We start from the raw sequence: 15,620 nt of genomic DNA on the forward strand, positions 1-15,620 counted from the left end.
GATATCTGTTCGTCCCTAGACAATAGAGTGTCGAAATTTTCGGGAATTTTCTTAGGTATATTGAGGAAAGCTCAAGCCTTGTAAAAGCATCCATTAATCGTGCTATTCGTGAGGCGGAACACAAATCAAACTAGCATGGAGAGATCGTTGAGCGATTGCAATGTGTTCTGTTTCAGTTCGTCCCCTTTACGTGCGCATTGAGGGCCGAAACCGTCCGCTGTCTTTGGGCCGCGTGCATCACGTGACCTGTACGACAGCTGGCTCACGACCAAAGCCTGTGATCACGTGGTGGATCAATGGGTTAGAGCTGCAGGATTACTCAGTGCAGGTGAGAGTGTCGCATAAATATTTTGGGAACATTTAATTGGGTACATAACCGAAGGTTTGTTGTCAATAGTTAAAACACTATTCGTTAGAATTGTGTTTTTTTATTGAAAAACAAATCTGAGTTCCATGACAATGTGGCAAAAGCTGCCTGAGATCAGTATAAAAGATTGAGAACATAAAATCGATTTTTGCATGCCTATAAAATCAAGACATTGTTTTGCAGCCTGATAATACTCATGTTAAAAATTGCCCGCATTAACAATTCTAAATTGCTTGAATATGAAGTTGGAGATATTATTTAGACACCAACTAAATATTAAATGACTATAACTTGTCATTATAACTTTTCGTGTGATGTAGCAGTGCAGAGCACGCACAAATACGACTACCTTGTCTGGCTCCTGCCCCGTTCTGTATCCTCGATCCTCGTGGCAGCAGCTCCAATTCGGGGTTATCGACATTGGGTCGGTCAGTTCCATTTTCTCACTAGCTCCAACTTTGTGGGCGAGGTCAGTGGCACTCTGAACTGGGCCAGAGGTTCTCATATCTCCGTTCCCCAGAGAAGTTCCGATAAATTTTAGATTGTATCTAATGCATTTTCTTAGAATCGAACCTCAACTGGGTGCAGTTAACCAAATTGTGTCTCAAGTTATTTTCGTGGAGCTTGCTAAGTCTTTCCATTAAAACTGGTGCTACAATACACGCCTCTTCATTTGTTGAGACAACCAAATTTGAATGAGAAACGTGAGAGTAGATTTCCGCCATCTCGACAGCGGACTGAATTGTTTTCATTACAGACGTCTCTGGACGGCAACGAGACGACGAGCGTGCTGTCACTGAACGCCAGCCGCGGGCACAACGGCAAACACCTGACGTGTCGCGTCACCAACCCCGAGATGGACTCCACCGTCATGGAGGACGCCTGGAGAATCACCGTCAAATGTACGACACGGACAGACACTGACAGTGTGCATGGCTTTCATACGAAGGGTCTCCACAAAATCTCTAGTATCACCTAGCTGCCTGTGCTGTAATATGACGAAAGGTCAGCTGCGAGTGAGCCTGGACATGGAGCAGAGGATAATAAACTCCCAGGTGGCCCTTTCCCGTTTAGAAGGAAGTAGAACTAGAACTGTAAGCTCAACTCTGACGGCCGAACACGGAATGCAATGTAATATCTGGCTTCAGTTATGACGTTTTCCACTTTATGGTGCTACTCCGCCTTTACAATGTTAGGGCAGGACGTTCATCATGGAAATTATGTGAGGCAGCTGCGCTTTGAGGCTGTAAGCTGTACATTGACCCATAATGCTCACCGCATAAGCAGAACTTGACATATTTCATCGCTTATGAACTGCGTAGTGTTTTAATGCGCCTTCATCTGAGATTAGGATTTCGTGTTTTAAATGCTAAATGACTTATTAAGTTTCTCTGAGTCTATTTTCAGCTTTCAAAATACGTCTGTCCGTCTGTCCGTCTGTCCGTCTGCCCGTCTGTTTGTTCATGATCTCCGTGTGTCGCTGATGTGATTACTCGCCTGAGCACGGGCCTCTGTGCCGACAGATCCTCCGGAGGTTCGACTGACTCTGGGACCGCAGATCGATCCGATGGCGCTCAGAGAAGGCAGCGACGTTTACCTCGAGTGTCGCGTCAAGGCGAATCCAACCATCTTCAAAATCGAGTGGCTTCATAATGTTAGTGTCTTGAAGAAGCAATGTGTGAAGGCACTGTGACTTTGTTTGAAAATCATGTTTTTACGGAAATAGTTTTTCACAGCAACTATAATCGATACGGGCCTATTCCTTCCCTGTCGACAGCTGTTTGGTACAACCAATCAGGGTTTTTTCGGGAACAGTATTGATCTTTAGCGGCCGTCATTAATCATTTCCGTCTCACGTGTCCTCCGGAATTTTCCTCTCACCCAACCTCCAGTTTATGTATTCGTTGAATAAAGAGCACGGAGCTAAAAGCTTCAAATTGATAGAAAGAAATGAGAAGTGACTCGTTTAGTATAACGTTTTGTTTAGAACTGTAGTTTTAGGCGAAAGAAAAACATATCTTTATCGCTGGTTAACAAATGCATGCTTTATTTCAATGTACCTGATCATTTTATACTGATAGGCATGCCTCAACTAGCAGCACACGTTGTAACGCTTCAGCATAGTTTTCAAGTGATCGCCGTTTCCTTCAGGGCCACGTTCTTCAGCCGACCCCACGGGAGGGCATCGTCATGAGCAACATGTCTCTGGTGCTGCAGCGTCTGACCCGACACAGGTCGGGTCACTACGTGTGCCGCGTGGCCAACAGTGAGGGCGAGAACGTCAGTAACCCCGTCCAGCTCAGCATACAGCGTGAGTGGCGAGTGTGGGGAGAGGGAGAGAGATGGAGAGGGAGAGAGGGAGAGGGAAGGAGGGAGGGAAGGAGGGAGGGAGGGAGGGAGAGGGAGAGGGAGAGAGAACGTCAGCAACCGGGCTCGGCATATAATATACATACAGCGTGATTGGGAATGATACAGGAAAGATAAAAAACTTTATTGGCAGTTCGGTAACCAATAATTCAGCGGGCTTCCCCTTTTTACACACTGAGTCACTCACATAGTTTAACGCTCTCATCGTTCCTTCCTTAAAACCTAGTCGACCTTTGTCAAAGTATCGTGTTATTGCGGACCTTTGGGTCCGCAAGTCCACTCGGCACAGGTTAGGACGTATTTTAAAAGCGCACTTTGACCGGTCTGTCGGCCGTTATTGGTCGGACTCGGGTGACCGGCGCCACAACACTGCACTGGACGGGTCAATAGGTAGATGCGCACATCAATGCTGGTGGAGCGACATGTGCGTCTTTTTATATGTCCTAAGGCTATATCCCTAAATATGATGAATGCTTTATCAGGGTCTTGCTTTCACTATCACTGGGTAGTGGGTACAGTATCCACAGCGTGAATGCGTCTGTCGCGATACTATTTCTCTGCCTCTGATTTATATGTTATTGACGACGGTCAATTGCGCTTTTAAATGGCATTGGCAAGTGCGTGTTCCTGACATGTTGTTTACATGCTGTCTGCAACTGAGTGTTCTATCGACTTTTCGAATAACCACTTCAGCACAGCCGCCGTCAGTGTTTTACCTCCGGCGACCCTCAGAGCGTCTCTCTGTCTGTTCCCAGACGCCCCGGCCTGCCGCGCCAACCAGCGGCGCCAGTATCACGTGGCCAAGCACGAGCAGGTCACCGTGCCGTGCCTGGTGGACGCGAATCCCGCCAGCGTCGACTTCCAGTGGCGGCTGAACAACTCCCATCAGCTGCTGGACATCAGTCGAAACAGGTGTGAGGCAGTCTGGGAACATATTCACTCGGATTCATATTTCTCGCGATTTTAAATGCCTTTAGGCATTCAGTCATATAAAGTACGAGTGTTTCCATTGCTTTTTTACAAAAGCATTGAACATCATGCTGCCATGTTGTCATATTGTTCCGTTAGGAAAAAAAGATTCCCTGGTAACACTCAACACAACAAAACTGCCCACTGATCAATATAAGACGTGTATCTAGGCATATACTACGCATTACTGTGTGATATAGAATAGTCTTTGGCCTAACTAACCATCCCGTGGTTTTGTTCTGACACAGGGTGCGGTCTTCCGGCACGATCAGTGAAGTCACTCTGAAGCCGACCAACGACCTGGACTTTGGTACCCTCGAGTGTATCAGCGTCAACGAAATAGGCGACCAGAGGACACCCTGCTACTTTGACCTGATCCCCATCGGTAAGAGATACTGGATTAGAAGCAGATCTGTGTCAGTGCATTTGTTGTTGGGAAGTGAGGAGCGTATCCAGCCATGTTTCCTAGAGAGATTCGGAAATATTGATAAAGAGAACATGCCAAAAGCCGGTCCCGTAGCTCAGTTGGTTAGAGCGTTGGACTCCGCGTGGTGAGAGCACGCGTTCCCGGTTATAACAGTCCGGGTTCGAAGCGCGACGGGCGCTCGACATTTATGGGCCTTCTGACAGGTATGGTTGCGGTTGGTGGCAGGCCGTAGCCAGGCGAAGTCAGCGAGGGGACCGGCCGTGCGCGGCTTTGTGCGCACGTAAAACTTTGGATTCTAAATTCTGCCATAGAATCGGAATTGCGCAATCGGAGGGTAGAGGGCAGGGTCATCGCAACAAGCTTCGCTTAGCGGTGGCTCTGTCCTTGTGAATCCTTCCCATCAAAAGGTTCGGACTAAATTTATAAAAAAAAAAGGCGGCGGCCACTGTCCAGACTGTGTCACTGTTGCGGCGACCACGCATCGTAATGCAGTGGTGCACAGTTACGCGTGGGCACGTGTCGGTAAGGGACACGATGTCAAAGTTTCATCATAGATCAACTGCTCTCATTGTACTGGTGCCTCCATCACTTCCGTTAGCGCTTGATATTAAAGTTTATTTCTAGCTGTAAGCGGAACCACAAGTTTCAAAGGCGCTAAATCAGTTTAATGCTTCGTTAAGCCTTTCTCTCCTTACCTAGAAGCGTTGACGTTCGAAACGTTCAAACCCTCTAGGCGTACACCGCGCCCGGGTCTGAAACGGCTCATAATGTGCCGCAGAGCTTGTGTTGCACGGTTTCAGAGTATGTGCGTACATATACAGTGTGGAATAGAGTCACTAAATGCTCACAACAATTGCTATATTGCAGCAAGCCAGAATAAATGCACGTCCTCCGCCTGACATCACCCGCGGTTCGTCTGCATTTTACTGACTAAATTATAAGCCCACAAGTATCTATGCATTCCTCTCTGAATGCATCACATGTTCATGAACAGCCTACCCAATTTCAATGTTCGTCAAGCTTCAAAAAGATTAGACACAACAATAAGGTGGATAGGTTTCCAACTTGTAATTCATTTACTAGGCTCCACCAATATCATAGTGCCGTTTTTCCCGGCCAATGTAAGACCATGAGAACCCACCCACCTCTGCGGAGCGTGTGTCGTCCCACTAGCTCCGGGACTGGCGTGTGCTGCGGCCTGCAGGCTGGCGCCTGAAGACGGATGAGGGGCACCAGTTGGCAGAAGCTATACCATGCATCATGTACTGCGGCGTGGTGGCTGCCACCGCCGCCTCCACCCACCACCGCAGCCGCCTCAGCCATAAGTGCTACCACATCCAACACCCCACTGGTGAAATCAATTGCACTGCATGGGCAAACCAAACGGCAGCTAAGCCAACGGTAATGTACAGTAACAAGCAGAGCAATTTGGAAAAAGACCGAACAATCTTATATCGGATTGTTGATGGCAACGGCAAAGGCGTCGATAAAGGAAGATTCGACGTGTTACAAACAGCCAGCTATGTCGATGAACTTTATGAAATGGCGTTACAAGAAGTGGTGCAGGTAAAGGCTGTGAATGTCTGTTTAGATTGCGATGATGAGCAGTACTGGCTCACAGTTGGAATGCGACAATGAGCCGAATAGCTTTGAGTCACTGTAAACGCTGGCGATAAATGGCTCGCGCAGTCAGTAATGCGACCGATTCGAGTACGGATGGCGACGGTATTCAGCGCCAGCGAACGACGGCGAAGCCTGTTTGTGCAGCGACGACGGAGCTGACACAAATAGGAAGCCAACAGTGGCCGTATTGACAGAGGCGTGCTCGGTAATAGGGCCTGTGGGCCGCGCTGCGGGGCGGCTGCGGCCGCGGATGCTCCGATGGAGGGGCGGCGGTGGCTGTGCTGGGAAATAGCATAGTGGGCACGTGGCTGTATGCATTAGCATACAGCAATAGCATGGGTCCTCCACCGGTGAGAAAAGCGATGGGGATAAAAGCGGCTACTGGTATGGCAGCCTCGTTCAATGTTCTTGTGAACAATATTTAAGTGGGTCGTCTGACAGGATTATACGCTGCAAGACCGGCAAGAGAGATAATGTAGCACTATGACGGGGGGGGGGGGTATGGTAGACTTCTGTGGTATACTCATGTCTTATATGGTAGCCCTGCCGCTAGAAGACAGGAGGATATATACCTGAAAGTATGCTGTACCGCATTGCCCATAGCTTTGGACATTGCCGCTAGATGGCAGAGTAGATCAACGCCTGGAAATATACTGCACCGCATGGCGCAGAGGTTATAACGCTGCCGCTAGATGGCAGTAACAATCAACGCCTGGAAGTATACTGTGCCGCACGGCTCAGAGTTTTAAACTCTGCCGCTAGATGGCAGCAAAGATCAACGCCTAGACGCATACTGTTCCGCATGACTCGGAACTGAGATTCCTATCGCTAGGCAACAGTAAAGGTTGACGGCTGCAGGCATATTGTGTCGCTATCCGCAAACACGGCTGGTGAAGCATACTGTGAGACATCTACGGTCCAAGATGGTATGGAACTAAACTAATTTATTAACCCGCGCCCTGCTGGGGGTCCTGGATTTCCACGCCCTGCTGGGGGGGGGGGGGGTGTTTGAACACCCCCCCTTGTAACTCGGCTCCTGGGCCACGTAGCGATACGTGGAAGGCGGCGTTCGAAAGAGCGTAAAAAATAATGACGAAATCACTTCGGTCAATTTTTTGGTCAGGTCAAAGGTCAGGTCACCAGAGGTCATTGAAGGCAAAATTTCGCCGATTTCCAGGTCGAATGTCGAAAATTTCCAAGAAGCCAACGCATAACTCGGGAACCAATAGAGCTACAGCGCCGCGGAAAAGCGCATTCGATAGCCCTATTAAAGCCCTTTCTGAGTAATTTTCTCAGATTTGACCTAACCTCAACGGTTTTGTCTGCAGGGGGCAAAAACTGCAAAAATAGCCGATTTTTTTCGAAAACAGCGTTTCTGCAATAACTTCTGACCCAAGCCTTGTACGAGCTTACTTTTACCGGCATCGTGTTCCTCTCGTCAAGACGCATCGAATGAACTATGACTTGACCTTGAAAGGTCAACTTGAAAATTTGACCTCAGGTCAAGGTCATGACCTGACCGGAAAGGGTCATGTTGCATATCAGTCGATCCGTATCGTCGAGCTGAACACATTTAAGGCGTTTTCATCGCTCTAGCATGCCTCTATCAAAAGTTATTTGCGAAAAACTGTTAGATACCATTCGTGACCTAAGATGACCTCAGGGCATAAAAAAGGGCCACGGACATCATTTTCAAGTTCAGTGTGTCTATATCACTTGTAATTCGGTGTTTGGGAGTGTTTATAATGTCTTTCATCCACAAGAGGCGCATTTCAATTTTATCCCATTGACTTATAATGGGGAGGTCGCAAAATTGACCTGACCTTAGGTCATCGATATCAAAATTCTGAGATAAACATTTTGTACATGCTATTGCTCTTAGCAATCGCTGAAAGTTTCAAAGCGATCGGTCACTCGGTGTAGCTATGACAGACATTGAAAGTTTTTATGAGGTGAGGTCACTTCAAGTGACCTGGTGACCTGACCTTGAATGACCTTGGTCTGAAATTTTCACAACATGTGTAGAATTGATGTATGATAAGGTGTACCAAAAACGGTGGCGCTCCGCGCCGCCGTTTTTGAGATATTCGCGAAAAACCACAAGGGGGGTGTTCAAACACCCCCCCCCCCCCCAGCAGGGCGCGGGTTAAACCACGGTTGATTGTAGCTTATTTGGATGTTACACATATTTATGTTACATTCTGAAAATTCGAACTATTGCTAGCGTTAGCTTCCTTGTTGTTTCTAATCTATACCCTACCGCTATTTGACAGTGTGTAACAGTACAGTGCACATTACCAATCTCAACACGCATCACTGTCCTGACGATGTGTCCCTCCGACAGCGAACCCGGTCGGTCCGCCGGAGCCCCCCTCCGACTGCGCCATCCGAAACCGCACCCAGGCATCGCTGCACATCGGCTGCACGGCCGGCGCGGCCGGCGGCTACCCGCAGACCTTCCACCTGGAGGCGTACCAGGCGCGCACACACGTGCTGCTCTCCAACCTGAGCAGCGAACAGGCCGAGTTTGTGCTGGGCAGCCTCGGGCCCGGCGAGGAGGTGGTGGTGCATGTGTACGCGGTGTCGGAGCGCGGCAAGAGCGGGCTCGTCACACTCGAGGCCGGCACTCTCAAGGTGGCAGAGCTGAAGACGAGACAAGGTGAGCTGCTGAGAGAGAGAGAGAGAGAGAGAGAGAGAGAGAGAGAGAGAGAGAGAGAGAGAGAGAGAGAGAGGGAGAGAGAGAGAGAGAGAGAGAGAGAGAGAGAGAGAGAGAGAGAGAGAGAGAGAGAGAGAGAGAGAGAGAGAGAGAGAGAGAGAGAGAGAGAGAGAGAGAGAGAGAGAGAGAGAGAGAGAGAGAGAGAGGACGTTTCTTTTCTTTAACGGATCCTTTCAGAATGCCGTAATTTAATCATGCTCTTAATTTTAATTTCACAGAATCTTCCAAGTTCTAAGCATTCTAGCATGTTAGCTCAATGAAAATCCTCACCAACCCCATCTCTCTCATATATGTGACACGTCTCTTATCTTCCCATCCTCAATTTTTTTTTCATCTCAGAATGAAAAAAACTCACCAGCTCCTCGACAGACATTTTTACTCGATGAAGTGCTCCTCCAGGAAAGGCAATCTTACTCAGCGAGGCTCGCTGTGAACGACATCATAATTCGAACACCAAGATAGATGGGCTCTGGAGCATGCTTGGTAACGAGCATTTCGACCGAAATAGCAGCACTTTTTATGCCGGGTATCCACTCTGCTGAGCGGTGAGCCACATACTTCTTGGTGGATAAGCTCTGAGAGTCGGTGAAATGTGTAGGTTGCAGTTGGCTATCTACACTCAGCTCCCGTGTCATAATTCATCCTACTAATCCATTGCGCCTTCTGTCATCGTTCCGTAGGAGTGTACTCTGCCTCTGATATCTTTTTTCTCTGTGCATTAACATTGCTTTACATTAACCTACGTCTTGTTTTCCATTTTGCTCATACCAGTCTGTATTATTTCTCCCTTCTCACTCCTCTCTTTCTCCATTTCATCTCTCCCCTCTCTCTCTCTCTCTCCCTCTTTCTCTCTATCTATCCCAGCTCCGCCCATTCGGTCCTTGAATCAGCGCTCTGACGGTAACTGATATCGACCAGTCACAGCTGAAGACTCGCCATCAAACGCTCGTTATGACCCTGAGCCGTCTGACGATTGAGCTGAGCTCGCTCGACCGGTGCGACGAGCGATCGGCTCGCAGCGGGCTACGCTGTGCTATTTGTTGTCACGCGCCGCGTGTACCCACTAGTGGTGCCAATTGAAACTTGCCTATTTGGATACCAATATCAAACCGATATAAACTTAGCATCACTTAGCATCACTTTGAACTCTAAATTTAATGGTTTTGGTATTTTGTTTGATTTACAAAACCCTACTTTCTTTTTTATTTAAAACTGTGAACTTCCCAAGCTGCTCTGTTTTGGTATTTCCCCATGCGTTTTGCTCGTATTTGGTTTGATGTCAGTTTCCCAATTCCCAAACTGCAGACATCACCAATACTCGTTTTGCACGGGCGGGTAACGGGTCACGGGGGGCACACGTGTTACTCGTTTTGTGCCGACAGCACACGAGTCACGTGGGGCGCACGTGCCGTCTGGACGCCGAAAGCCGGTGATGGCCGCCGTTCGGCAGGGGACATTCCCGGGAGTGGAAGTCAGTGCAGCCAACTTCGACCCGGACCTCTGCGCTAATAGTCACCGGTCACCGGCTAATGGTTCCGGACCGTAGGGTGATGTGACCGCGGTCAGGGGACATGTGACTGTTGGTCACTGGTCAGTCATGGCAAATGAGTGTCTTTGGTGTGCTGGGGTTGTTTGGTCCTTGGCTACACCTGAACAGATTTCGTCACGTATTGTGATCAGGAATCACACTTCGAAGTGAATGCTGCATTTGAAGACATGGCTCAAGGTGTTTGTGATTTGCCCCGCTTCACCTACCTAGCAAATAAATCCAGCTACATTGGTGGGGCGCTCACATTGGATCGCAGAAGCATAAGCTTTATGAGCTGGGCCGTCATGGGAGTTCCGAACCATTTGCGGGTTTGACGCCGCTGACATAAAGTCACTCGAGTATTGGATCGGCTGTTTTCATGACACAGTATACACGCGGTAACGACATTTTGAGGCACTTCGTCACTCTAGGAGCACATACATATCCAAAATAAGCCATATATCCTCACAAAAGCTTCTGAACCTCATCGTAAAGGTTGTTTATGTTTTGTAACCAAAAGGGTGTAGAAGAGAAGGCAACTGAGCTGTGTTTCACAATATATCGATGTAAGTCATGACCCAGGATTGTTCACAAACAAAAATATAGAACAAAATCTTCCGCTTTCAACAGCCGTTGTTATGCTTTTTAGTGCTATGAACACTGAAAAGTTAATTAGGGTTTTTGATGCTGTTTCTTTGATATTTAAAATCAAAATCGGCCAGACGTGTGTCTAAACTCTTATCCCACATTAGTGAGCCTTATTGTATCGAGTCATCTGATATAAATATCAGATGACGTTAGGTTGTCGTTAGGTTGAATCTTGAAAATAGATAAAATGCCTCCCTTCAAGGCGCCTTTGCGATCTGAATAAGTTGGAGCTTCGCGGAAAAGGTGCACTGTTCTCCACCAGAAAAGACCAATGGTATCTGTGTTTATGGTATCAGGACAACCAACTAAAGCGGCACACAGGACAGGTCAATGAAAAAAGGAGTTCTGGTATAAGCGAATAGCTTCCACAGAAATAGTCATAAACATAATGATACATAGATCTTTCCAAACTCATCGAATGAAATGTTGTAAATTCCGCTACTTATTCCAATAAATCAGGCGGACCCAGCCTTTGTTGTGGTCTTTGTCTAGGAAACTTCACGAGAGTGTATAATTGTCCAGCACAGTGTCTTGCTCGATTGGGTAGCTGTCGACACAAATGTCTTTGGACGTTCGGTCACTGTCTCTCAGGAACAGCATCGATCCTTCTCAGCTCATGATGTTTGGATTTTTGAGGGATATCAGGCGACCGCAATGGGCTCATCAGCGCCTTCCCTGCTTATTTCAAGCTCATTGCCGGCTTGAAAAGTCAGAGAAATCAGTTTAGACATGTAATTTTCGGAGAATGAGATTCATCAGTTCACCTTTCGGTTAGCCAACAGAAAAAGGGCAGCTAGAAATGGCTCATTTCGTGTACCATTAAATACTATACATTGCATTGCATGTTGACAGTTGTGATAGTTCTACTGTGCGGCGTTTCCATCCCGCCACCGGTATTCGTATTTCACATCCATTGTGTCGGTCGCTGAAAGCCAGAACGGAAATCATTCATTTTCCCCGGCAAATAAAATAAAATGGAATCCCGGGCGTCAGAGCTATTTTAGTCGCAGACATTGGTCTATGCTCCACTATCTCCTTATCACATAGTGTGTAGGAGTCATGTGAGCTAAATATAAGAAGCGATGATCATACAGAACCTGTAAATCATATTGCTTTTATTCACTGTTTTGTAACGTCTGTGCCCTGATGCTTATAACATCAACAAGGATTAAAAATTCTTGAGAGTGTGCTATCCCAATATACTGAGTCGTCGCTGCGTGTTTCAGAAGACGAGTCGAGTGGTCTTCAGTTCACACCGCTGGTCGGTATCCTGCTGGGAGCCATCATCGCGCTACTGCTGATCGCCGTGGCCGTGGTGCTCACCCTGCGCCGGGTGCGGGCCCGCGAGCTGCGCGCCGCCAGACGCGACACGGAGGAGAGTCGAGAGAAGATGCTCAGCACGCACACCCTGGACAGTGACCGGGTGGGCGACAAGAGCCCCGACGTGGTGCCCTGCACCAGCACGCTGCTCGACAAAAGAAAGGGTCAGTGGTGGGAAATTTAAATAGTAAGACAGAAAAGGTAAAAAAGAAGATAGAAAAGGTACAAAGTTATACTTGAAGGGTTATCGAGCTATTATGTGTACTGATAATGGGTGACCAACAAGGATGTGTTCAGCCAATGACACATAAGGTTTATTGCCTGATTAATTCTCTCGCAAGTCGTCGTATTGCAATCGTCACTGCACGGAGCGCACGGATTTACCATACGTATGCGTTCTCGTAATGTCCTGCGCTTATCAGTAAAAATGTAAGCATCTCTTTGATGACAACTGTTGCTCTATATATGACAGTTGAGTAAAGTAATGGTAAGGACGTGCAGTGCCGTTTCACCATGTATCCCTGTCGCTTTACTGACGCGGTGTATTGCAGGTGGCGGTAGCCATCACGAAGCGCGGAGGCCTCAGCGGCCCGTGTCGCCCGGAATGCCCAGCATATCGGAGACGGTGTCTATCGCTCCCGACAGCAGTCTGCCGCGCAGACTGGCCTCACTGGAGTACCTCGACACTCGATTAGTGAGTATCTACCCATAGATAGGTATGTACTAATTTACTACACTAGTGTGTCGATCCTAGATTAGTCAGTATTTCCCGAATTTTACTACAAATGTATGATAGCTCACCTAATGACCGTATACGACTAAATACAACACAATATAATAGTACACAATGCAATGTATGCTGCACACAAGGTTGTCATGTTGACCTTCAGGGAGATTTGGACAATCTTGATTGGCCAATGCTTTCTTTAACACGGACCGGCGATCCTGATATACTGAATAATAGTGATCGACATTGTCGGCCTAGAATATTTCTTTATGACTTACTGATGACATCCAAGTTCAAATCATGCATAATGTACAGTCACATGTCAAGGGAGCTTATAGCCTGCATTTACATGTTTTGTGGTCCATCTGAAACACTTTATACGCTGGATGTTTTCCGAGCATATTTATAGCCTTTGTGACAGCCTGTGCAATGTGCAACCATCCAGTGTACCCATACCCTTTTCACCGGCCGGCACATATGCAGATCCGCTGTCAAATAAACTTCCGCGGTTTGATAGCCTAAATAAACCAGCAGCTGCTTCAGGGTTGACTTGTGATTGACATTTAATGATTCGTATCGTTCTGCTGTTTGATAATTGGAAATCACAATCGGGTTGCCGTTCCGCCCAATCGGAGTTGATAACATTTACCAGACGGGGCAATCTGCCCAGCTTCGAACGTCGTGACGACAGGACTACAATAGTCGGACAGAGGCGATTTCTTGGTACTGCAGAATCGACTGGGGAGTCCTTGTGTGTCTTTTGTTTATAGAGGTTTGGACGGAAGTTGAGTGGGAAATATGTTTGACCTGTACACAAGACTTCTTCCATGTAGCAATTCTATGTCTTCGTGCAAAATTTAGGTCCGAAATTGGTTTGCCCAAGCGCAAAGAGTTGCGTGACTTTCCGCATGTCTGTGATTGAAAGTTCAAAATTTCAGCACCGAGCCTGTAATTGTCTGTTTTATTTAAAAAAAACTCTACATCACCACCAGCCGCGGTCATTCCTCGCCGTTGTCACACACACACACACACACACAATGAGGGAAAGTCGTCACCGACGATGACAATTCGTCGGCACCGTCGGCAGGCGGACGATTAACTGGCGTGCACCGGCTAACGGCCCTCGAACACTAATGAGACGGCGCCTCTCTAATGGAAACGCCGATCAGACGGACGAGCGCCACAGTCCCGCCGTTCGCAGCATCGAGCAGTGCAGCGGCGAGGACGGTCCACGCTCGTGTGGAGTCGATAACGAGACGTCTGTCACAGCTGGAGGGCTTTGCATGTACCGGAAATGGCGGCAGCATTTGACAAACTAGAACTAATAATGCTGACAGTAAACAGCACAAACATAGCCCAGAACTGGTGTCTATACGGATCGTAAAATTCCTGCAATGTATGCTGCACGTCAAACAAAATCGTTTTAATTTACATTCACTCAAAACACCGGAAGGGAATGCCCCGCCACTGAACAGCGTTAGACACACATTGACTGCTCGACCTCAGGCGTTGCGTCCAGAAGAGGCTTGTTGTTGTGGCCTCCCACAGCAGATCAGCTCGCCAGAGACCGAAGTAATTGAAGTGCTCTCGAGAAACAGACGTCAAGGGTGTTGTTTTTCGCTCCGAGTTCTGTTGGGCAGCACGCATGTTTGTGGTTGGGTGTGTGTAATTTGCGAATAATTTGTCGGAGTCTTAGACGTTTGGACTTCTGATTTTAGCGAGATACAAGATTGTGATGTAACTAGATTAGTATGCTAAGAGCCTAAGAGAACAGCATCTTTGTTCAAATTGTGGCCGAGTTGCATCTTTGTTACGACTGCGATCACGCAGGCTGTCCTATTCTGGCAAGTCTTTTAGTCGAATTTACATAAATTGCTGTAGAAAAATGTTGCAGGCCGACTCTCACTCGTACTCCTACCTTAGGCCACCAGAAGCAATTGACCATCGAAGGAACAATGCCGCAACTCTTATTCCTTAATCACAATTTTCACAAACACACACATGTCAGTTTGTTGAACTTTATCCAGCAAACGTGTTACCAATTCACGCTGAGAGCATTCGCTGACCATCTTGTCCCTTTTTGTTACAGGAGTGCGGGGAGACGAGCTCACTCCGCAAGTCTCCCAGCATAGAGATGTTCCCGTCCCGAATGGCCGAGATACCGGGCTTCCCAAAGTCGCCGGCACCGTGCAGCCATCTTCATATGGTGTACGATTCGACTGCACCACCGTCAGAGGCGGGGAGTGAAGGTCGTGATCGTAAATGGCACGAGAGTGTGGTGTGATGAAGGTGACCGCACGAGCACGTGCTGCGTGAGCGTTCGATCACTATTTGTGCCTCTGGGACGGTTGCGAGTGCTGGAGTGGACCAGCGGTGTATCGCAGGGACTGCTACTGTCGCCAGTGCAGTTTGATGTCGGACGATAATTTGGAAATGTGAGCTGTTGGTGCCGTTATGAAAGATCGTGTGTTTAATTATTGTGTTGGGAGTCAGCATGGCGATTGGAGACATGTGAAGAGACTGGTCAAAACTATTGCCATTATGTATTCAGTGTAACACTTTACCGAAGGGAATATGGTCTGTCCACGACTATCAGTGAGATCTCAAAAGTGCAGAGCCTATTTTAAGGGAATTTGACTGGGGGGGCAACCTGGAAAATTGTCTTTAATAATCCATTAACCCTCGCCCGTATTGGTGTTTCCAGTAGCGAGCGTATGGGGGGGGGGGGTCCGTTGGACCCTCCCCCTTGCCGTTTCGCCCCTGATCGAGCTAGAGCTTCGCGGAAAAAACGACCGTGTTGCCCGTGATGAAAGGAAGCCGATTATACCCAATTTTAAGGTCCTAGGTCATCGGTTGACCTTCCAGGTCAGGTCATTGACCCAAAAGTCGGGAAAATCGGGACCTGTTAGAGCGTCGTAAAGAGTGGCT

At 47.9% G+C, this 15,620-nt stretch overlaps 1 protein-coding gene across 1 annotated transcript in view; it reads left to right on the top strand.

Annotated features, from left to right (window-relative positions):
- The window catches only part of LOC122384316 (nephrin-like), a 59,839-nt gene extending 44,459 nt beyond the window's left edge, over positions 1 to 15,380 (top strand). Inside the window, exons 7-16 of the mRNA XM_043371608.1 lie at positions 177 to 328; positions 1,125 to 1,269; positions 1,891 to 2,021; positions 2,519 to 2,678; positions 3,490 to 3,646; positions 3,952 to 4,088; positions 8,098 to 8,412; positions 11,872 to 12,129; positions 12,517 to 12,659; positions 14,782 to 15,380. Coding sequence (XP_043227543.1) covers positions 177 to 328; positions 1,125 to 1,269; positions 1,891 to 2,021; positions 2,519 to 2,678; positions 3,490 to 3,646; positions 3,952 to 4,088; positions 8,098 to 8,412; positions 11,872 to 12,129; positions 12,517 to 12,659; positions 14,782 to 14,976 — 1,793 coding nt within the window. The 3' untranslated portion in view covers positions 14,977 to 15,380. The remainder of the gene's footprint in view (positions 1 to 176; positions 329 to 1,124; positions 1,270 to 1,890; positions 2,022 to 2,518; positions 2,679 to 3,489; positions 3,647 to 3,951; positions 4,089 to 8,097; positions 8,413 to 11,871; positions 12,130 to 12,516; positions 12,660 to 14,781) is intronic.
- Positions 15,381 to 15,620: the final 240 nt, after the last annotated feature.

This window comes from Amphibalanus amphitrite, unplaced genomic scaffold (genome assembly GCF_019059575.1).
Source record: "Amphibalanus amphitrite isolate SeventyFive unplaced genomic scaffold, NRLGWU_Aamphi_draft 000186F_arrow, whole genome shotgun sequence".
Classification (NCBI taxonomy): Eukaryota; Metazoa; Arthropoda; class Thecostraca; order Balanomorpha; family Balanidae; genus Amphibalanus; species Amphibalanus amphitrite.